The sequence below is a fragment of the Uranotaenia lowii genome, chromosome 1 (assembly GCF_029784155.1).
Source record: "Uranotaenia lowii strain MFRU-FL chromosome 1, ASM2978415v1, whole genome shotgun sequence".
NCBI lineage: Eukaryota > Metazoa > Arthropoda > Insecta > Diptera > Culicidae > Uranotaenia > Uranotaenia lowii.
Genome location: NC_073691.1, coordinates 93,827,021 through 93,851,486, shown reverse-complemented (window position 1 = coordinate 93,851,486; position 24,466 = coordinate 93,827,021). Strand labels below are relative to the sequence as shown.

Below are 24,466 nucleotides of genomic sequence, written 5' to 3'. Positions count from 1 at the left end.
AAGAAAGCCATCCAGAGGATTCAGAACAAGGTTCTGAAAATGATTTTGCGGCTTCCACCTTGGCACAGCACCGAAGATCTTCATCGGATTGCGGGCATTGAATCGATCGAAGAGATGGCCAACAAAATCATCTACAACTTCAGAGGCAAATCGATGCAGTCTTCCATCGCAGAGATTCGTTCTCTTTATAATTAGTTTAATTTTAGGATAGTGTTTAGTTTTAAGTTTAAAATATTTTTACCATTTTAAATCTTATAAATTAATTTTATTATCTAGTTAACTATAGGGCTTTGAACAGTTCATTATTGAGCTGAACACCTAATTTAATGTAATAATGTAATATAAATGTAATGATGAATTGATACAAATAAAGACATATTAAAAAAAAAAGATCTCAATGATCAATGACATAATGGAAAAATAGTTCTTTACCAAAACAATCATTAATAGCATGCCTTCATTTCGTAAATATCATAAACTAACGACATGTAAGCAGAAGAATGTGTCACTAGTCGCAATTTTTGGCTCATGACTATGACATAATCCCGTCCCCGGTCACATTTTTATCGTGTTTGTCATAATTTTGTGATATTTGGGTCGTATTTTTATCATATTTACTGCCGACTGGCCTGGCCTAGATGATAGCGTTGAAGTTTTCTAAGCCAGCGGTCATGACATCAAATTTCGGTCACGGCATACATACTACTCTTCATAATATTAAGTAAAATTAAATCTCTTCAAAGGAACATGAATTTTCACTGAGATCAAATATGTGTGTTCTCGTTTAAAATGAAAAAAAAAAAAATATATTTTTTTATCTTTGTTTTCTAACTATTTAAAACGAAATGAGTAAAATGTACTCATTGTGTGTTAAACGACAATTTGCCACCAAAATACAATCTTTGAACCGCCATAACTTTTGTTTGAAGTCCAATCGAGTTGCAGTCTTCAGGTGAAATCTTAGTCTTTATTGAAATTAAATAAAATCATCATAATCAATCGAAATAAAAATTGATGAAAAACCAGTTTTTTATGCTTTTTCAGAACACAGTGTCTCAGAATCCCTTTCACACTTGGGATTCAGTGCGACCCTTTTCCGTTGTCAGATTCAGTCCAAATTTGTCATTTGGCCTTCTGATGACTCCTTTAAACCATCTGTCTAAGTCTTTTTTGCAAGTGTTTTGGTATTGATAGCTCATTTTAGTTCCTGTTTGCTATCGATGTAGGCATCAAAGTCTGCTCGGGTTCATTTTAAAATGGTGGTAAAACGCGGTATCATTAAGGTTTCAGTGAAACCTACACTTGGCATGATTATGGCATCCACATTCGAAAATTGAGACCCAAACCTTGACATTGTAAAGCTATTTATGATCATTTAGTATCCGGACACTTTATATCGGTGATAGTTGCGTTACTAGGACTCGGGTCTGCAAAATTTTAGCAGCGTGTTGATTATAAAATGGACTATCTTGCTTATTTTTTTCAGATTTTTAAATTTATGTGTGTTTGAGATATTAACGATGCAAAAAGACATGATAAAAATAATTTTGCACAATCGCCTTGGAAATTCTTCATTGTCGATTTGAAAACTCATGAACTGATGATTTTTTCTGATTTTTTTTACCAAATGGTATACGGAGTATAAGTATACGGAGCCACTCTAGAATGCTTACGAAATTCAAACCAAGCATCGGAGTGGAACCGTTGATCCCAAATATGGGTAAAAAGGCTATGGTTATTGAGAATAACTGAAAGCAGACGCCTTAACTATGCAGTAAATCCGTTTCCGGCTGCCAAAAAGTGTTGCCTGACTAGTAGACACCCTGTAAATAACTAAAGATGAGCAGTTCCATGAATCGCAATTTGTGCAACCGGTTTTTACGCAATGTGACAGATGTGTTCTGATGGACGAAGAAATTTATGCCAAAGATTCCAATTGGTTGTTCCAGGTGAATTTGTGTAAAATATTATGATTTTGCAAAAGTTTTGCTTCTGTGGTAAAAATAATAGATCAATACATGACTGAAAAAAGTGTGCAAAGATAAAAAGGTGATTTTATGATAAAATAAGAGTATTTCTTGAAATCAACAGTGAATTATTTTTTTTATATTTTTGCATTGAATATCATATTAACACCTTCATTTCCTTCATAGAATGTTGTTCGATCAAATGAATAGTTTTTAAAATACACACGTTTGTAACTGCCTGGATTCTAAATGATCATAGCCTTACCACCTTTATTCGGGCAAAATGATACCAAATTTTATTTTCAAGGCATGATAGCAAAATTAGGCATCATTATCCATAAAAATATGAACAGTAATTCCGAAGCTTGATTTTAATACAGATATTGAATTCAATCCACCTTTTTAGAAAATCTGGTATGCTGGCTAAATGTGTTTATAAGCCCAGGAAATTGAATTCATCTTCTAATAGTCTTTCCTTTTCTCTTTCCAGTAAACTGCACATTCCACAATCGCGGAACATTCGGTGCCCTGTGTTATCTCCTTTCGACCCGGAAAAATTTCCCCCAAATTGCAGTGCTAGTTAGTTGCTGGGATTAATTCCACGCAAGGTAAAAACAGTGGCAAAAAACCATTCACAATAACATTGAAACGTTGAAGAGAGTGATTCAACTACAAAAAAAAAACGAGTACAAAAATAACTCAAGAAACCCAAATTAACCTACTAGAATAGTAATCAGGTGTGAGTTGCCTTTTCCCCATCCCACCCCCACATACCGTAAGAGTGTGTAACAAGAAGAAAAAAAAGCTCAGACAAAAACACGTGCAATCACAGCAAGCGTCGAGGCGCCCTGCTATAATAGTGTGTCTCGGCCCCAAAATAAGACGTGTGAAAAGTGTGAGCGCAACACAGTAGTGAAGAAGCAAGAAGAGCAAAAAAAGTAAGCTTAAAGCAAAAGGAAGGTAATTCCCCGAGAAGAAAATCGAGGAAACAATACAACAGCTACGGAAAATCTCTTCCTGGTGGTTTTGTGCAGAAGCAGAAGAAAAGGAAAAACCTTCCGTCCGCAAGTGAGAAAAGCGATTCATCTGCACGCCATTGAAAGCAGCAATTCCGAGTTGCTACCTACCCGACTGACTCGAGTCTGTCCGGCGCTTTTTTCTCCCTTCGTTGGTCCGTTGTTTTTCCATCTCCCCGAAAGCGGCACGAAGAATAGTGGAGTGTGTTTGTGTGCCAATTGGTGACTTCAACGCCAGTGTTGAAAGTTAATCGTGCATAAAAAGAAAATAAGTAATTATCCTTTTAAATAAGAAAATTGAACCGGGCGAGAAGAAAGAGGTACACAAGATACGGGATAGAAAAACCGGGGTACGGAAAATAAAGATGCTCAGCCAAGTTGAAAATTGGGAAAAGCAAAAGAAGAAAATAATCGATGTGCTACAATTATAAGTGAGATAATTCCGTTGTTTTTTCTCTCTCTCTCCCTCTGTTTCTTTTACCCTCTTTTGTCTTTTCCTGTTGCTTCCGATTGCACCCGGCTTGATTGCTACTTCGTTATTAAAACCGGGTCGATTCCTGGTTGTTATAATTATTGACAACACCTCTCCACCTACACTCCGGTTGGCTGGGGGTTTACATTTTTTTTTGTGTGGACCATCCACCGATTCTGGACCACAACACTACGAAACTGCCTACATACTTCGGTCGATGGACGATTTCGTCGCCGGGTTGTTATATTGACGCGTTTTTCTCGTCGCCATGGAAACCAGCTATAACAGTGGTACAGGAGAATTCGACGTCAACATGTTCGATCAATACATTTACAAGGTAAGTGGTTTCCGTTTGTTTCTAAGGTTTACTACATTTGTTCACTTTTCGATTGAGTCGAAATACTTTGCCACTAGCAAATTTATAGCTTCGAAAAAAAAACAGAAATGAGGTCTTTTATTTTCACATAGACGAAAAGATGAACAAATGGATTGGTACGTTATGGCCAGTGTTGAAAAATATCGACAGAACAAACTGAAATTGAAATTGGAAATTTTTTCAGTCAAAAATATACAAACGATCAATATTGTTTCGTTTTTATCAATGAATCGATGAACGCTTGATAGATCGTTCATCATACTGTTTGTTCTGATATACTCTCATTCGCCGTCATTTTCAATGAACGTGCACCGAAAGAGTTTGCTTATCGTTGTCATAGCTGTGATAATGTTAGTGAATGTTCATCCGCGCTTGTCTCAGTTCATCCAAAAAGTCGGTGAAATTTTGAAGTCCTGAGTTTCAACTGTCACTCGCTGGTGTGAAATTTTCGCGATATAAACGCCGGTTCCAAAACAGTTCGTGTTTTTTTTTTAAAATGGCTTCAAACAGCAAAAAGCGAACTTTAACCGATATCGCTTCATCGTTAATGATTTTTAATGAAGATAAAGCTGCAGCATGTAACATCGACCCAAGTAGTGGATGCAGCTATACCCAGGAAAATTGCGATATTGGGAACATGATTCGGCATTTCCGCTCGAAACACGGCGAGCTAGCCAATATGAAGGGCCTGCTGAAGGATTTTGAACCTCCCACGAAAAAACCGCGGATCATCGCCAAACGACCGATTGCTATGGACCAACAACTTTTAACAGAAGCAGTTGTCAAGCTCGTCACGGAACATGGACTACCACTTTCCTGTTTCGAGTGGGAGGGATTCAAATTACTTTTAGATCCCATTTGCTCCGCAGTTGGATCTACTCTGAACCGCGAAACCATCAAGAATCATCTTCATATCATGGCGCAGCGAGTGAAGGAAATTTTGAAAGAGGAGATGAGTGGAAAGCTGATAAGCTTAAAAGTGGATTCGGCATCATGCCACGGTCGCCATATACTAGGAGTGAATGTTCAGTATGCTTTGCAAGATAAAGTAGTTATCCGCACACTTGGTAAGTAGATATTATCACTCGAAGAGATGTATTCGCAATGACATACTTTTTTTTCAGGCATGATTGATGTAAAAGAAAGACAAACTGCAATTTTCTTATCATCGAAAATTGTAGATTTGCTGGGTGATTACAATGTTCCTGTTGAACACGTTTGGTCCGTTACCGTTGACAATGGGGCCAACATGTTGGCAGCGGTGAGAAAACTCAAAGACGAGATGCAAGTAGCGATGCTAGATAAATTGCAAGACGATGATATGGACGAGCTTGATCCTGGTGCGGACATATCAGCTGAACTATGTGCTGAGTTACAAGAAAGAATAAATCTTGTAAGATGCGCAGTGCATACTTTGCAACTAGCTATCTTGGCCGTTGTTGATAAGTCCAATCCAAAAGTGTGCAGTCTGACCGAACTGGCTAAAAAAGTCAAAGCCATAAAATATAAAACAAATTTTGATCATCATGGAGCATCGTATCCTCCAATCTGGTGTCAGACCCGATGGGGTGGTATTTTCAAAATGGTCCAGTCTTTCCATTCCCAACGACCGTTTTTCGAGCAGCTGGCTGTTCAGTTTCCGGAGCTCGGTAAGTCAAAATTTTAAACGTTGTACCTATCTATGTGTTAACACCACGGTTACAAAATACTTATATTATCATCCACATTGTGATTCAACATGAAGGGCTTTTGTGTAAGCTAATCGACACTTGGAAACTTATCGACATAGAATAAAATAAGCTGAACTTGTTTTTATTAATATTTACAGACCTCAGTGATCATTGGAGTTTTATCGACAGCTACTACGAAGCATTCAAACCATTGTACATCTGTACAAAGAAAATGCAAGAGCACCACGTGCCATTATCAGATTTTTATATTGCCTGGTTAATGGCAATGAGCGAGGTCCGAAAATGTAAAGACAACATATTTGTACCTGATTTGCTAAATTCCCTGAAAACGAGACTGGCTGCTTTACGAGAGTCTAGAGCGTTTAAAATGGCTCTGTACCTAGATCCACGCATTAATTATCATGGATCGAAATTTTTCTTGCCTCAAGAAAAAGCCGAAATACAGGTAAAAATTCATTTTCATGTAAAATATTCATATTTCCTCAAGTCTTTTTAGAAAAATTATAAATAATATAAATCAACATTCACCAGTCACTTAACTATTCAATCAATCTGTCAAACGTTATTAAACCTAACGAGATTTCATTTTAGTTTATTTCAAAAAGATGGATACCTAATATGATAACCAATGTAATAGTATACAAATATTCATTAAAAATATACGCTATGAAATAGACATTTTATTACAGATTGCATATGCCCATTTTTTTATATATTTTTTGTTACAGGGATACATTAACGAAACATGGCAAAGGATTCGTCAACTTCAATCAACAACATCATCCTCTTGTGTACCAAACGAACCATTAAATGAATCCGAAAAAAACGACGATTTTGAGGATTTCCTTACCGAGATGTTTGGGGGAGTGGTTAACACAGTAAGTGACTGTAGCGAAACGAAGTTTTTGCAGCAGCTGCAATCGCTGGATTTAGAAGGCCGCCAAAACCATGCTTATAATGTGTGGGATCACTGGGTGAGCCGAAAAACAACACATCCGGAGCTTTACGAAGTGGCGTTGGTTGTTTTGGCGACCCCGTCCAATCAGGTATCAGTGGAAAGGGCATTTAGTGCTCTTGGTTTAGTTTTAACGAATCGTCGTACACAACTTGGAGAGGAAACTCTGAACAACATCCTGCTGGTCAAACTAAATAAAGCTATATTTTCACAAGCTATTTCTACAGCTTACAATTGGAAAGATTTAGAACAGAAGGATAAATTTAAGCAATTGACCAAAGCTTAATTCAATCATTAGTTTTCTTTAAATGTACAGATTTTTTTTAATAAGTTTAATTTTATTTCAAAATTCTGGCTTCTCGCTGTTAAGCCTTCTTTGCCAAGTGGAGTAATAAATAAATGTACAGATAGTTGAGAAACATAGTTGTGAATGAACATCACAAAGCATCAACATCCACACTGATACAGACTTTTTATTTTCTGCAAATCAGCTTGTAAATAAATTTTAATTACTGCTTTTTATATCCTGTTTAATAAATAATATTTTTTTCCCATTAACCCCTTAACCATATTGTGCATGCTTATTTTTAGTTACTTGTAATCCCACTATTAACATTGATTACAACTTTAAGCATATTTTTTCATATTTTACATTTTTGTATTTCCTTTAAAGACAGCCTATGTTTTCTGGAATATAAATGTGAAGTAGAGTGAGCGAAATTTTTGCCCAAACTACTAAAGTTAATTTAAAAACGAATACACTCAACCTTAATTAAATGAGCCGGAATACCTCTAAACACAAAAAAATATTCATTAAAAAATTACAGTGAACAAAATATCTTCTAAAACTTTTTTCTCCACACTTTTACTATGTACAATTAGGAAGCTCATCTCGGAGCTTTCCGTCAGCGGTTGCACCATGGCTTTTTTATTGATGTATGAATCTGTACTGCGATGCTCTGCCTGGTATGACTTCCTTTCTGCCGGTTGTGTTATAAGTTAACGATTCCTGACGGCATTCTGATCGCTGAGGTTCTCTTGTTATTTCCATCGGGTTCAAATTCCATCTGCCCATTTTTAACTAAAACTGCTGCCACCCAATCCGGTTGCTTCTTAAACTGGATACTTTTTTGATGGTCTCCAAGTCCGCCGAATGGATTTTTTTTGTAATTTTAAACGATCAATTTTAGAAACAATTCCGATTTGTAACAATATAACCACTGAGAAACGATTTGCAATTTTGTTTGTTTTTGTTCTCGTCAGTTTCACCACTTCGCTTTATCTATAGCGTCACAAATCAAAAGGGCTTAAATATAAAAACGCATATTTTGAATTTTCATAAAAATAAAAATTTTGATTCTGAATTATCAATTTATAAGAATTGATTGTTAAATATGTTTACATTACAACTTTAAATATTTTTTGTTTAAGCCCTGATGAATTGTTGTGGTGATTTCAAAAACATTCATTCAAAGTAAACAAACGTGAAAAAAAACAGCACTAAGTGAACTCGCCGGACATTATTTCAAGGAGTGTTTGCAGCTATCTATCAATTTGGCCAATGATAAGTTCAACCCTTGCCGAGGATACTGTTACCAGCCGGAATGCAGCAGTCGACGAAAATAATTATGAAATACTGGTCAGTTCGAGGGCTAAGGCTTCGTTCGTAAATAGTTCGCAGGACGGCAGCGGAAAGTTCAATGGATTTACAAGGTGTCACAGGTCAGAGTCAGATTCAGGCTCTTTTAAAAGTTTCGAAAGTCTGGAGAGGAATACCATCGTTCGCCACCAATGCAATCGAAAGCGGATACCTACAGCCAAAGTAAGTTTTTTGTACATACATTATATGTAAGTGAAATTACTTTTTCGATTACAGGATATATCCATTGACCGGAATGTGAATGGTGCTGAACAACGTTCATATTACAAAGGTGATATGCGGACATGTTAAAAGCTTAGGCTAGCACAGGGGAACGCCATAATCGGACGATGACGCCTTACATATTAAGAGATTTTACTACGCTCCGCCAGGGCCAAGGCAAAAACTTCCTTCGAAGAACTATGAACGGATGCTGAAATGACACCGTAATTGTTGCTGCTAGCTGATGCAACTCCAAAAGGCTTTGGTTGTCTTGCATAAGGCCGAACATATTGAATGGGATGTGGTGTGGATAAGCGAAACGCGAAACGAGCTGCGATCTATGAAACAAAGATGTTGATGTTTACATATAATAAGCTGGAATACAGTATTTTTATTTGACGGCCAAAAGCAGCATATTTTAATACAATATTACTTAGCCCTGCTGGAGGGATTGGACCTCTACGCATTATTTCACCATTTAGCTTTTTGACCGTTTTGAAAATGTTGAATAAACACTCCCTGCAATCCGATCATAAGCGCCTTATTCGCTTCAATGCCATGTTGAATGCTTGCCTGAGTAGTTTGGATCTCTGCGATCTCCGACAGTTTACCCAACGTAGAGGGTGGTATACTCCTGCAGGAATTCCATCTTTAGCATGCGGTGCAACATGTTGGTCAAAATCGCACTATCGATTCGGTTCTTTTTAAGATCTTATACGGCTCCAAGAATCCTTCTTTTTTATCCGGTCGACTGTGAATCATTAAAAAAACTTCAACATAAACATTTGACATGATCATTATAATATCTACCATTTTCTTCGGAACGTTTCTTTAATGTCCTGGATGGTGAAGTTGAGTTCCTGGAGTGCTTCCCTTTCGCTTTCCAATTGACAAAGCTTAAAGCTGAGGGCCAACTTCCAGCGAGTCTCCTTCTCCTCCTCCAACAGTTGTTGTTTTTGTCCGTCAGCTGACTTTCCATGTTACTGGCATTCTTGATAGCGGCAGCAGCTTTCAGTTCGGCCTCATCAAAATATCGGACAATATTTTCCAATTCCTGCTGCTATTCAGTCACTTGGTCTGACAGTTCCCTGGTAGTTTCCCTGGTTCACGTCGTGAAGGGCTTTCTTGAGGATGGCTACTTCCACCCACGCTTGGAATGCATCCCATGGAGAGCTAAAAAAAACAAACTAATGCAGAATTTAAAGCAAACTTCAAACGCAAAATCAAAATTACCTGCAGCGGTGTCCATGGAGTAAAATTTTGTTTGGTCTTGAAAATATCAGACGGATGACTTTTCTAAGAATGATTTTTTTTTCTATTCACTTTCACTTGGATCACTAAGACAATGATAAAATCAAGTGTTCATTTTCAGTGAAAGCTAATAACGAATGAGTGTGAAAGAAATTGAAAAAAAATATTCTCAAATGTGTCAGAATGTGAATTTCATGAACGCACCTCTTGTTCATTTATCATGAACTGCGAAAAATATCTGGGTGACTGAGATGTTTTCTCAATATTAGGCGATGTCAGCTAAATGATCTTCGAAATTTTCAAGACTGGTTATGGCAGAAATTCCCTAAGTAACCAAAAATCGCATAGATACTTAATTTTGTGCATCAAAAATTCACATTTGGCTGAATAAAAGGTACTCGAGAGAAATGAAAATAAGTAATCAAACTGGATAGGTGGCATAATATATATTTCACTTTTTTTATTTGAACAATATTTATATCAAACAAAAAAGAAACACATCTCCTTACAATCCGATTTTCCTTTATTTTTTCATTGGCAAGTTAAGCTGGGAAACCTACAGAACCTTGAAGCTATTACCAGCTAGTATCGACGGTAGCTTTTCGTAGCTAAAGCATGGATCATCCAAAATCTGGACGCACTGTTTATTATACCATAGCGCTCCCAGTTGTCAGATCTGGATTTTTTTGACAGTACTTTGTTCGGAAATGTTTCCTCTATCAGTGCTGAAAATTTCATAACGATTCGTTTTGTTCCAATAAAGTTACACGTAATGGAAGCCGCGAGGCGAAAATTAATTTTGGACACCCACGTCAAAAACTCGACGTGGTCTGGTTCAAAAATCGTTAAATCTGATTTTGGGCGGCTTCCTGGCCAAAAATTTTACAAAGCCACTGTTCGGGGTGAAGTCCCCGCCAAGTTCAAATTCGTTTTTGCCGATAAGTTGGCAATAAAGTGTTTGATCTGGCAAGGCATTTGCAGCTGCGAACGAAAAACCCCGGTTTTTGTGAAAAACAAGACCATGGACTCCGAAATGTACAAGGAGGAGACATTAGATCTCACAAAGGACCAGTAAAGTTTTCGCCAGATTTGGCAAGCTGCCACTACAGCTAAGAGGTACTACAGTGGTATCGGGCCAACGGGTGTATTTTGTCGAAAAGGTCATCAACCCACCCAACTGCCCTCAATCCTGCCCTATCGAAAAATTTTGGGCAATTGTCAAGCAGAAGATGAAGAACAGAGATGAAGAGATTGTGGAACAAAATGGCCGCTGAGGTCAGTGAATAGGGTGTCCAAACTATGATGAGTGGTTCTCGACGAAAAGTTCGAAATTTTATCAAAACAACATCGGAATAATTTTTTTCTTATTTTTCCTTCGAAGTGCAATTAAAACCCTACATTTTGATTACAAAACATTTTTACTTCGTTTACATAGCTCCGAAATAGACCCTTTTTAATGCGTCCAGATTTTGCGTGATCCATGCTTTATTAGCAATATATTTTTCAATAGGATGACTTGACTCGAACTTTCTCTATCCCTTTTCTATAGTTGAAACAGTTCCGCAAATTTTCATTTTCATAATTGGGAAAAACCTTGATGAGCAATCACATAAAAGCGCTCTCCATTTTTTAAACTAAAATTGGAAACAGATAGTAAGAAAATTAATCACAAAAAAACAACAACAAAATTAAATAACTCACGTTTGATTTCAATTCTTCCTAGTTTGTTTTGGTTAAAATTGATACATCCTTTGGTGAATAGATACGCATACGAATGTTTACATTTTTAATATAGCAATAATTCTAAGTTTTTTTATATTGATGTTTGAAATAACAGCAATCTAAATATTGGCTAAGGTGTGTATATACAGGAGGTGTAACGGTATGTGTAATTCTCGATTCAGCCATTTTGATTTTCCTTCTGCGGAGTTCGTGGAGTTTGTTTACCAACAAAGCCATCAGCTCAAGCAAATTTACAATGTTTACAAACAAACTCACACAATTTCATTTTTTTCGCTCCCCTCGCCTACTTACCGACAAAATCAGAGAACCTTGTGATCTAATAACCTTGGTGTTGGCCATGGTACAGAGGTAGCGTGTTCAGATCTCATCTCGTTGGTTCAGGTTCGAATCTTCAAACGTGATTTTTTTTTAAGTAAATATAAAACTCATTTACACAGTTAAAGCAACATTAAATTAGAATAAATATGTATAACAATTCAAAGCAAGGAAAATTATGATTCTTTTTTCATTAATCTGTTTTTTTTTTCGAGGTCTCGTGTGGGGGCTGAATAGCCTTCTACTCAGCTTCAACAACATTTTTGTGCGTTCTAAGCGACTAGCAAAAATCGAAGATCACATATGACTGCCGTGCTTTCTAATGAACTTCTAACGAACTTTTCAGTCCCATGTGGAACTTTTAGCGCACTTTTTAGTTCCACACGAGGCTTCTATGCAACTTGTGTGCTGTTCGAGTTGTGTTGAAATATTTTTACAGGGTTTTTTTTACAGTCGCTAAGCATTTTTTAAAAATTTCCTCAAACATTGCGGACCAAGTACGAGATATAACGCTTTTTTTTTCGCTTGCCGCAAGTTTACTTCTCTACGAAGTATAACTCCAACCTTACGAATTGAATATACATTTAGTTTTCAACAAAATTAAACAAAACAATTGCAGTACCTCAAAAATACTACATTTGTTAGATTTGGTCCATTGTTGATTTCAGAGATATAGGATGCGGAATTTTGATGTTTCTTGGCTTAGGTTTCTTCGCGGTCCTTAATGTGTTAATTGGTTAATTAATTGGTCACAGTTTGAACTGTTATGTTGATCTAGATTTTTTATCAAAAAAATATGCCTTTTTCCTACGTCGATGGTGAGTTGGACATAAACTTTAAAAATGTAAAAATTATTTGGGAAACCTTTATTTACCAGCAATATTGTAAGCTTATAAACTTAAATTACATTCATAATTTTTCTACATTCAAAAGTTTTTACGTTTTCCACACCAGTAGGAAAAAAGTGATTCCGAATCTTCCTATTTTCCTTCTCGATAAAGGCAACTTTAACAGCAACAGCAACGACATATCCAGCACCTAGAATATTACAACAACAGCTGGTCTCAAAGGCAGATTATCAGGACACGACAGGAAATTCATCCATGGACACTGTAGAAATGTCGATAGATCTCATAGTTTTTCCAAATGTTGAAGGCGAGGGTTTTCTATCGTAAAAATGTGCAATTCTGTTGAATTTCTTAAATTTTGATTTCTGGTTTCAGCCTAATAATCTAAAATGTACAAAAATGCGATTTAGTAAAAAAAATTAAATAAAAAACAGACTAGAACAAGTTGAATTTCCTTTTATTGAAGTTGTTTCTGCAGATCTTCAAAATTTGATTGTAACGGGAATAGCAGCGGCTTGTTAACGGTCTACATATTTAGGTGTGTTCTTTTTTGAACAACAATTTGAAATAAACGTTATACATTTTTTACATAGTATTCCGTCTTACGACATAACTTGACGAACATAATTCCTAAAATTCACTCGGTTCATAGCAACCGTTCTCCAATTTCTCGGGCACCCCACGTTCGCCAGATCACGCTCCACTTGGTCTAACCACCTCGCTCGTTGCGCCCCCGCTCGTCTTGTTCCTACCGGATTCGTAGCGAACACCTGTTTTGCAGGACAGTCGTCCGGCATTCTCGCAACATGTCCAGCCCAGCGTATCCGGCCAGCCTTGGCTAGTGAAGTAGACAATGTGCAACTCGAGACCCCATACACCCAACCTTCGGGTAGTGGTCATATCACCTCTTGTCTGCAACTCCGATTTTCTACCTCCCCGTGGTGCTAGCTGGGGTGCGAGCAACCTAAGCGGAGATCGGGTACCCAACCCCGGTGGATGCTTTGGTCGCATGCAGAACGAGTTAGGGGGCTCCGTACGCGTCTGTTCTCCATGTTAGGGGCGGCGTGCGGAGTGCAACAACGTCCTGGTGGTGTTCGGGACCCAAAACAGCAACATCACGACGGTCCTCCTGCGAGATAGTGGGGTTAGCCACGGGCCTTGCGAGCCTGTGACTACTAAAAAAAACATAAGCAACGAATAACGAACAACAAATTTCGGATGGAAATCGGCAAAGACCCACGCGACGAAACGTTATACAATGAAATACAAATGTCACAGAATAAAAAAGATATTTAGTTCGTACACTTACGTTTCAAATGTTGCGGGTTCGACACGAGATAAATTGACTATCCACACGATGATCGTCGATACATGGTGTGCAAAGATTAGGGCAAGAATAATTTCTTTCGTATGGGGGCCCTCGTTTCAGAACTCTTGTAACAGGAGTCCTGTTTATAAAATTTGAAGCAAGTTGTTTACTTTTTTGATCTCGCCTACTTTAGAAGGGTAGCCCGAAAATTACAGTTTTGGAACGGCTTTTTTCGAAAGATCTTTTTTCCATTCGTAGTTTCATTTGAAAGCTGAATAGAACTTAAAACACAGAGAACAGACATACAAGCTAGCCCACGAAACTTGTGTAAAATTTCCAACGATATTTTGAACGGCACAATAGATGGCACTATTTCAAGTCAATTTCTAACGTATTTTTTTAATGTCGGCAATTTTACATACTTTTTGGAAGATTTTTTGTTCGAGCTTGTGCGTCTGTTCTCTGTGCTTAAAATAAGAACTTAATATTTCAACTGATTAGAACGCTCTCAATCAGGAAAATATCGGAAGCTTGAGGACCGATCTCTGATTGATCGATTTTCCATTTTTTAACAAAGGGGCGTTAATGATTGTAAAAAAAATAGGCATAAATCATTCTAAACAATAAACATTCTGAACAAAAATGAAGAAAATATGCTTCCAAACAGTTCATACAGGTACTCAATATATAGAAATTTGCTGACAAACATCCACAAAAGCCAATCTTATTTTAGGTACCGATATCGACTTGATGCCAAATAGATGGCACTGTTTGGCATTAAATCGGTACCAAAAAAAAATTGATTCAAATTTCTCAATATTATTATGAAAAAAAAAATCAAAATATCAAAACAACCGAATCAAAAAAAAAAAAAACAATCTAATCGATTTCTTCTTGCTTGAAATTTGCTCAAAAAATTGAAAATTTGGGTTGAATAAATCGATCATCCAAAGATCGACCAATCCTGATGTGAGATCTGTTGAAGAACACGATAAGATATTCGGGTTTTTTCACTTTAAATTTGGCTTTTGAAATATTGAAAGATGAAAAAACATTGTTGAATCATGTTTTTATTTAGAAAATATGATTCAATAATTTTTCCTCTAAACTTTGAGAGTTAAAAAATAACTGTTTGATAAAGAAATATTAAATGATATTGAGATATTTTTCAACTTATCAACAAATTATAAAATCAATTTACTGGGAAACGTTCATGAACAACCTAATAATTATTCAAAAAAAAACAAATAAAAAATTATGAACTGTAATTCTATTAAAATATGCTCTCATCACTTCTTTAAAAATTCGCCTTTAATCAGGGCTAAATAAGCTTCAAAGAGACCATTCTGTGGAACTTTTGATTACACTGAGGCAGTGCTGATAAATATCGCTCATGGTCGTCCGACCTTAACAAAGTAATCTATATGAATATCATTTCTTTGAAAATCCTGTCATAAAGCGACGCGATCAAAGCATTCAATGTTTCTGTCATCTTGTTGCTGACAGGAATTAATGTTGCATGACCTTTGTAGCATGCCAACCCAGCGATCGCGTTTGTTTATTTACAAAAAAAATCTCGTTTATGAATCGACAGCAAGCAATAAAGTTCGAGCTGTTTTCGGGTCATGAACGAATAAATCGCACCAGGCTTATTCCTACAGACCGGATCAGGTAAGAAGTGTTCGTTTTTTGTCAATAAAGGTCTAAAAACGAAATTTGGTTTAACAGGAACGTGGAAGTTGGACTAACCGTTGGCCATCTAGCATCGACAAATTTTCCTCGGAACCGCGTCATATTTTCTGACTTCGAGGAAACGTCTGTTTTTGAATTCAAGAAACTTCCAGTTGGTTTGGAAATAGAAAACCCACTCTAGTCCGTATTCAGGTATTATCCAGCAACTCGAATAATCAAGCTCGCTGATCGTGTTCCAATTGTCATCGAGTAGTTCAGAGCATCAACCACTTCCGTCGATTTACCAGGTCTTCCAAAATGAAAATCTTCCACCACCGTTTATTCCGGAAGAGATCCAATATAGATCAGCACTTGGCAAATTGTTATCACTGGGTGTGGTGAAGCATTTTAAATAATTTTGTAAAAAATAAACGTTTTGTTTCGTGGGTCAATTTCAGTATTTTACTTAGTTGATTGAACAACAAAAATATCCCCTCGTTTGATTCCGATGATCTCTTTTAAATTTTATTCTGATTGTATTGATTTTTCATCGATGGTATGCGCAGTTAAATTCAAAATCATATTAAATAAAACAAAGATTTCACGTCGAGCTGAATGCCTAAATTCTTTTAATCCATAAAAAAAATGCTAGGAAAAGCTTAGTCGACAGACAACGTAAATAAATGACCATCATGCTAGCTTGAATGTCAGTCATTTGAAAATGTCGCGATATCCGACTATATGTAACAGTGATATGATACATATGTAGCATGACAGGGATATTTAGGAGTGTATCAATATCACGTGACATTGTATGTTTGATGGTTACCGTTTGCCTGCTCTGCACTGAGGTTTTTTTTACGCGGTATGAATTACGTCGTTAAAGTATAGGACTAGGAATATTTTCGCTCAAAAAACGTGTTGATTCGCTAGAGCCGTGTAGAAGAATCATATCCATGGCAAAAAACCGCGTAAAAAGAAGCCGTGTTAGTAAAACTGAGCAAAATCAAACTGCGTAAAAAAGACCTTAGTGTACTTAGATGGGATCCATCCATAAAATCTGAGCTTGAGGATCGATCTCTGGTTGCTCTGATTCTTAAAGAATTTCATACTTCCTTTTTAAAACTCAAAATTAAGTTGTTTTGGTTCAAAACAGCGGTGGCAGCCTTCAGATTTGAATTCGCGGTTCATTCCATTTTGATCCTTCGCGAGGAGGAAAAATAGAACTAAATTTTATGTTCATAGAAACGAACTATGCTTTGAACCTAGATCAAACTTAATTTTGAATACCAAAAAAGGAGATCGTTGTTAACAAAGCAATTTAACAAATTAAATTCCACTTTTATCTAAAAGTGCGTGATCTGGTGAGTGTGGGATGTCCGAGAAATTTGAAAACGGTTGCCATGGACCGAGTGAATTTTAAGAATTATGTTCGTCTAGTTATGTCGTGTCGAAAATACAAAATTATCTAATTTAAGTTTAAACTGTTGCTTCAATTTTTGAAATTTTTATTTTGAACCTTTGTAACTCTGAAACTAAAATATTTAGGCAAAATCAGAATCCTCGATTACGCGAAAATAATAAAAAGATTCTTCATAAATTTTTGTGTAGTTTACACATGTACACTGATCAGTATTCGACGTTTCAGTGTTCTGTTGAAGTTTTTGTTGTTTTATCATATCAAACAAATTCAGACTTTCTGTTATTTAACCCAAAAAATATGTGACGGTTTTTTGTATTACTTTTTCCATTGATTTGTATTCAAAAGTCATGTCAAATTGTGTCTTTTTCACATTTTACTCAAGAAAAATCAGTTAACATTATCAGATTATCATATTTTTCCACTTAAAAGACAATTATCCAAAATTTGTATTGACATACAAAATTTTGTTTTGAAAAAAAAAAGCGATCAACATTTAAAAATTCTGTAAAATCTGTGAATATTTCTAAAATACTGTGTTCTGTGACACAGATTCTGTGATGAAAGTTGGCTCAAAATTCTGTGAAATTATAGATTTCTCAGTGATTTCGGCAACCTTGATCATATTCTCTCTTTGTTATGAGGAGTTGAGTATAGTAAATTCCTGCCCTAAGATAGAGAACAATTCACAGAATAAAAAAAAAAAATCATACCAAAATCGTATTTTTCGTGAGAAATTTTAACCCTTAATTTAGGTACCTGTATTTTTTTTTTTCGAATATTCGAATAATAATAAAAAAAAGGTTGTGAAAAAAAAGGAAATGACATGCAAAATCTGCCAAATTTAGGCACGTAGAATGCCCTTACCGATATGTTAGCAAAAACGTTTATAAAATATACTAAACACTAGTGGTGTTTAGAGCTGAAATTTGTTTCTGTGAATTTTGATATATTTTGATTTGTGTTAATCTTAAGTTAATTTAAGCTTCAACGAACGAATGTTCCGGTTTACTGACCCTTCAAGCTTTGGCTATTTGGCTAAAATGCACAAATATGGAATAAGGGGATTAGCTAATGATTTAATTCGTAGCTATCTTAATAACCGAAAACAATTTGTCGTTATTGATGGAACAGGAAGTGAATCTAAAAACATCTGCGTTGGTGTGCCTCAAGGCAGCAATATAGGGCCGATTCTTTTTCTTCTATACATCAATGATATATGTAATCTTCCACTAATAGGGACAGCAAGGTTATTCGCTGATGATACAGCTCTTTTCTATACAGGGAAATCCCCAATCACAATCATAGACAATTTAGAACATGATCTTAAATTGTTATCCATGTATTTTAACAGTAATCTTCTTTCATTAAACTACAAAAAAACAAAGTACATGTTATTTCATTCTATTAGAAAAATTTTACCTCCCCACCGGGACCCACACCTTAACGAGTTTGTGATACTCAAGGTCAAGAACTTTAAATATCTCGGGTTACACTTAGATGAAACTCTTTCTTGGAATTACCACATACAAAATTTAGAGAAAAAAATTTCCCCCCTCTGTGGTGTACTTTGGAGATTAAGAAACTTCATACCTCAACATGTTCTGCTCAAATTTTACTATGCACACATTCACTCTTTGTTAAATTATCTTATACTAGTTTGGGGACGCGCATCACAATCAAATCTCCAAAAACTTCAAACGTTACAAAATCGGTGTTTAAAAAATATCTACAAGCTTCCTTTGCTTTATCCAACTAGACTCATTTACTCAACCACATCCCATAATATTTTACCTCTAGTAGACATTTGTGACTTTCAAACTATAATGTACGTCTTTGATAGTTTACACTCAACAACGATCATCCGAAATATTCATTTCTCGACTGCAATAAGAACACATAATACTCGCCATTTAAATCAATTACAACGATGTCGATCATCTACTAGTTTAGGTCAGAAAAGAATTTCTTTCATTGGTCCTACAAAATATAACTCCTTACCTAACGAATTAAAAGAAACCAATTCTCGTTCCATGTTCAAAAACAAGTTACTCCAAATATTCAAAACTAAATTAAGTCGTTAAAAAAAGTCGAACAAAGTTAGTCTTAAGCAGGCCCTGGCAATTTCACTTTCAATCGTCAATCGTCACTCAAAAATGAGCACAAAACGCGTCATTCGAAAGAGCTTCACTGTCAATTCCCTCCCACACCAGCTTCTCTTCACATTCGGCAAACGCTAATTTCACTCCGCTTTCACCTCGGTCTCCTTCGTTCGAAACTGGCAATTGTCAATTTCATTTCAAAACGAAATTCGAGCATATCCCTTTCAATGAAAGTTTCATTGCGTATACTCGCATACCTCCGAAAACAAAGCCGGCTGATGCCGGTTGGAAAACAACAATATACACCAACAATTTGCTGGCGCCCAAGGAAGACACCAACAATTGCTTGAAGATGCACACGGTGCCAGGCCGACACGGCCGGTAGACGCATAAACAAGAATACCAACAATTGCACGGGGCACATCAAGAAATCTGTTGCCACGCGACTGGTGTGTTTGTGTATGCTATTTGCTGCCTGTTTTGCTGCATTGAAAGTCTCGTTTGACGTCGAAATTGATGACTACTGATTGCGGGCAGTTTCAAGCATCATTGAAATTCTCTTCTGCTGACTTTTGAATTTCTTTCTTTCACCCGAGCAGTGAATATGAGAGGATTCACTTTCATTCGAGTAATGAAAGTGAACTGCTCGAAATTGAAATTTGTTGGAGTGAGCACTGGTCTTAAGTACCTATTTTTAAATTTTTTATAGCAATAATTTATGTAAAATTTAGTATAACATTTAAAATCTTATTAATTTTATTTTTTTTTTGTAAATTTGTTTTATTGTTGTTGTAAAGAATAGTAAAATTTAATTTTAACATGAATCTCTTAAAAGGAAATCTCTTTCCATTGAGATTCATGGTGTCAGTTAGTTTAATTAGTATCGTCACATTTCCCCGCATTAAATAACCTGTTATTGCGTTCTCAGCATGAATTAAATTTTGCTCGCGTATAACTTTTTAATGCCTTTTGCTGCCAGACATGCTGAGAACAGTAGCGTCCATTACCAGGAGGCTCAATTGAGCCTTTTGGTGTGGAGGAGTGTGGTGGGCCGCTACATAAAAAAAAATAAAAAAAAAAATAAATAAAAAAAAATAAAAAAAAAATAAAAAAAAAATAAAAAAAGCTGTTTTAAGTTAAATCGTGATTTTATTTTTTAATTTAAGTAAGCTCCAGAGTTATAAACGTAAACATCTTTTTTATGAATTTTATCTAACAATTTAAAAGGCAACACACAAGTTAATTCGAAATCACTTTCTCATCATAGTCATAGAAAACCTGCAATTTCAGAAATTTTAGTTAAAGTTTGATCCAAGCAATATTCGCAGATTTCACAGAACTGTTTAATTGTTCTATTCCTACCTCCTTTTACACTAATCTTTGTAGGTATATACAGAAAATGACGAAAATGATAATTTAGAAAATATGTTGTTTAAAATTGTTTGCAGTGCAAAAACCGTAAAATGCTTTTTACTAATAGAAAAAAAACAAGGTTTTCATATAAAATCTACGCGTCTGCTTTCCAATTTTTCCGAGATCCTAATTTATTTGGAGATATTCTCGATCGAACATCTTCACCGTTCTTTATAAAGTTTAGAAAAATTTATTAAGATTTAGAGAAAAGGAGTGTTATATTTTGAAAATTATTGAATTCGGATTTCGCTATTCGGATCTCACAGTAGACTGGCCCAAATTTGTATGGGATGATTTTTACAACATTTTCTTCAACGCGGCACCCCCTAGATTGGTGCATTTAGGTGAAAAAACGACTCTCTGAAAGTTTTAGGTCATTTGGCAGAAACACGAGCTAGCGCAAAGGACTTGAAATTTGTATGAAGATTTTCGGCAAAATGTATGAAAAATTGACATACTCTCACAAATTTGTGTTCTAAAATATGTTTCCAGTATGCTATAAAGCTCAGAATTTGAGGAATTGTAATTCAAACAATGACAAACAAGTTTGTAGAAGACTGTGACGCGATACGAGTTTACTGTGATGAGTCATCCGCAATCGAGTGTGTGATTTTTTTTCGCATTTCATCGATATATCGTGAACGTGGATTATTAGTACTAACTTGATCGCATTGTCACATAATGAGAATAACAGATATGTTATCACAGTCAACTCGTATCGCGTCACAATCTTCTACAAACTTGTTTGTCATTGATTGAATTACAATTCCTGAAATTCTTAGCTTTCTAGCATACTGGAAACATATTTTAGAACACATAGAGTGAAAGTTCGATTTTTCATACATTTTGCTGAAAATCTCTATACAAATTTCAAGTCCTTTGCGCCAGCTCGTGCTTCTGCCAAATGACCTGAAACGTTCAGAAAGCCATTTTTTCACCTAAAGGCACCAACCTAGGGGTGCCGCGTGGAATGTAAGGATTTTTTTATAACATTATAATGCAAAAATGGTCGACAATTTCCCTTTTAAAGGTGTGTTTCTTAATGATTTTTTCAAAATTTTTAAAAATTAAGCAAAAGTGTGCGGAGAATGAAAGTGTTTGAAACCACTTTTGTTTAAAAATATATATCCTAATCAGTATCGGAAAGTCTGAAAGATTCGAATTGTATATCCTGCCATTTCTTCAAAATTGAAGCTCATGTTTAAACATAATTGAATTTCTGTTTGCAACGAACCCAACAACCATCAGCTAAACGTTTCTTTCGAACGAAATGACGGTTTGGATGTAATTACTCTCCAAAAACAACCAACTATCGAAACAAGATTGAAAATCGGAAAAAAAATATGCTCACTTTGCAAACAATTCAAGCTGGGCTGGCTGAAGTTCTCCATCAGTTAGTTGTGTTGTTACCAGTAGTAATGTTTTTGAAAATGTCATTAAATAAGTGGGTAAATTTGCGCAAGCACAACAAACGGAACAGCAACAACAACAACGGTGGCGAATGTTAATCGACCAAGAGTGTGGCATGTATTTAAAACGTGCAACAGAAAACATTCCGGAAACAACAGCAAAAAAATGGTGAGTGAAAATGGGTGGAAATTGGAGGAAAAAACAACACGAAAAACCAAACGGTATCAACAAAACCAGTCGATAGCATGCCAACTACCAACTAGCTACATACCTCCTACTTCAGGGGGCACCAACTGATTGAATCGGTGAACTCTTTCATGTTATTCGAGTTCAATACCGGTGTTCGACAGCTATTGGTATCAGTCATCATCAGCACTGGAACAAAAATGCATCGCATTTCTTATGTCGTGTTGGCAGATTACTGTTGAGCGTTTTTTTACTTAATACTTTTTGACAACTTTTTAAACAAACCCCAACTTTTAGTTTTTTAATAAATTGCTGAAAAACTTATGCTTCCTCGACATTTTTCATCACATTAATCAGCTGAATAACAATTGCAAAGATTTTGCCTATTTTTTCTAAATTGTTGATGCTTGAATAACTGTCAACTGCCTTTCGTGGCTTTTTCAGGTTCAACGTAACGATGTTCTAATGCTTTTCAATTTCGAACACAACTTGGCCATTTCTTACCGTATACCACTTCATGATTTATTCATTTTTGATACGTTCACCTGATTTTTTTTTACATTTTTTTCAATAAGGTTTTAATGAATTAATTTTAATTTTGGAATTTTTGATGAAATTCTCTTTGGTCTGAAAAACGAACTTCTTGTAAGAATACCAAACACTTAAAGAGCATCTTTGGCGAAGATCGTGAATAACTTTCTCTTGAAACAAGCTGAAAAATGGTAACATCGATATTCCAAAGTTCTTGGATGCCCGAAAATTACCCAGAAACTCGAATTTGATTATAAGTTTTTTCTTGTTCAATTTGAGATGGTCACGAAAAAAATTCAAAATTTAAAATATGTAGTTAAAAAAACATAACCTTAAAACCGGTTAAAACTTTTCATTTGTCACAAACAAAGCCACTTGTTAGTGGCAAAGAAAAATCCCTTCAAGTATGATGTTTGCAGGCTACCTCACAAATTAGGCATGTCAAAAAATTCAAACTCATTTAACGGTGGCTTCCGATGGCATATAATTTTCAAAACCTGCTCACGAGAATCTCGTCAAACGAACGGGGGAAAAAGCAATCGAGAATGAAACGAAACGAACGAAAAAAAAACGATGATGAGAAATCAGAAACATCGGCAGGTGCAGATGCATTTAAAGTTCTCATTTTCGTCGTATGATTTCATCCATCCATCCATCCTTTTTCCTTGGCCCACCAACTCCTACTCTTACCTTTTTTTTCTAAACCCCATCTATCCCTTTTAGTTGATTTTCTTCGGCTCAAAGTAAAATAACATCCCGGTCTGATGCGATCAAAGTTTTTGATTGTTTGCTCCACACCACCATCACAGACAAACGAATGAAACACATCACCCAAAAATAACTAACGAAACGTGACAAAGCGCTGAACAATCGATTAAATAAGCAATACCCTAGGTCTGGTTGTCTGTGAACACCGGCAAACAAAGCTTCACATGAAACTCTTGAACAAGAACGAATAAAAAAAACACATCTCTCCTCCTGGAAACTGGAACTCAACCTTCGAAAAGTTTTTAAATGAATAAAAAAATATAAATCAAGAAGAGCCGAAACAAGAAAGCATCAGCAATAACAACAACGAAAAAAAGAGAGAGAGAGGAAAAAAATGAGGGCGAGCCAAGCAATAACAATAAAATTACCTTATGTTCGATTTTGGTTTCGGGATTCCAGGTTGGATTTTTGAAGTGTCGTTTTTTTCGGTTGTTGTTTTGTTTTAACCCAACATTGGCTGGGCAGAGTTCTTCTAGGCAACTCGAGAGAGTTTTATGGTTCGAGCAAATGCGAAATACTATACGACGACACTTGAAAAAGGGGTCGCAAATAATGTTAAAATTGAAATAAAAGTTCTGAATTACTTTTGCAACAGTTCAGTTTTGCAATTTTCAATAATTTCTATTTAAAGTTCAAATCATAACAAATAATAAATGGATTAATTATACCCAGAAAGTCTGATACATTTCTCTTCATGTCATTGGAAGCTGAACATGGTCCTTTTGAACCGGATCACTAATGATTTTCTCCAGATTCAATAGAAACAACTCAAATTATAAATTGCAATCTTGATGAATAATTTAAATCAAAATGAAAAAAACAACATTTCGAATACTTAGTTACAGCTTTACTACCATTCTGGGCGAGATTCCAGCTAAAGCTTTGATAATTTACGACCTGTGGCCCCTTCTGGTCAATAAGATGGCTGTACTCCGTAATTGGTTTGGAATCAGTTTAAAGTTTAACAACCCCCTTAAAGGTACATACTCTAGAAAACCCATCTGAATAATCTCAAGAAAAACTAAATTGAGAGTTTTATAAAAAGTTTTTGCAGCATTCTTGAAGGGAGTATTTATGAAATTTTCAGAGGAATTTTTGATTTTCAAATTTTCAAAAATCGATCAATAAATAGAACTCTAATATCTATTGAAAAAAACGTTG

General features: G+C 35.7%; 1 protein-coding gene across 7 annotated transcripts in view; it reads left to right on the top strand.

Moving 5' to 3' along the window:
- Window positions 1-24,466, top strand: part of LOC129740301 (TOX high mobility group box family member 3-like) — a 326,492-nt gene that overhangs the window by 5,695 nt on the left and 296,331 nt on the right. For 3 of the 7 annotated variants that reach the window (XM_055731936.1, XM_055731935.1, XM_055731941.1), the window contains exon 1: window positions 3,340-3,792. In XM_055731936.1, coding sequence (XP_055587911.1) covers window positions 3,724-3,792 — 69 coding nt within the window. In that variant the 5' untranslated portion in view covers window positions 3,340-3,723. The other 4 variants (XM_055731940.1, XM_055731937.1, XM_055731938.1 and 1 more) reach the window with 4 other exon arrangements.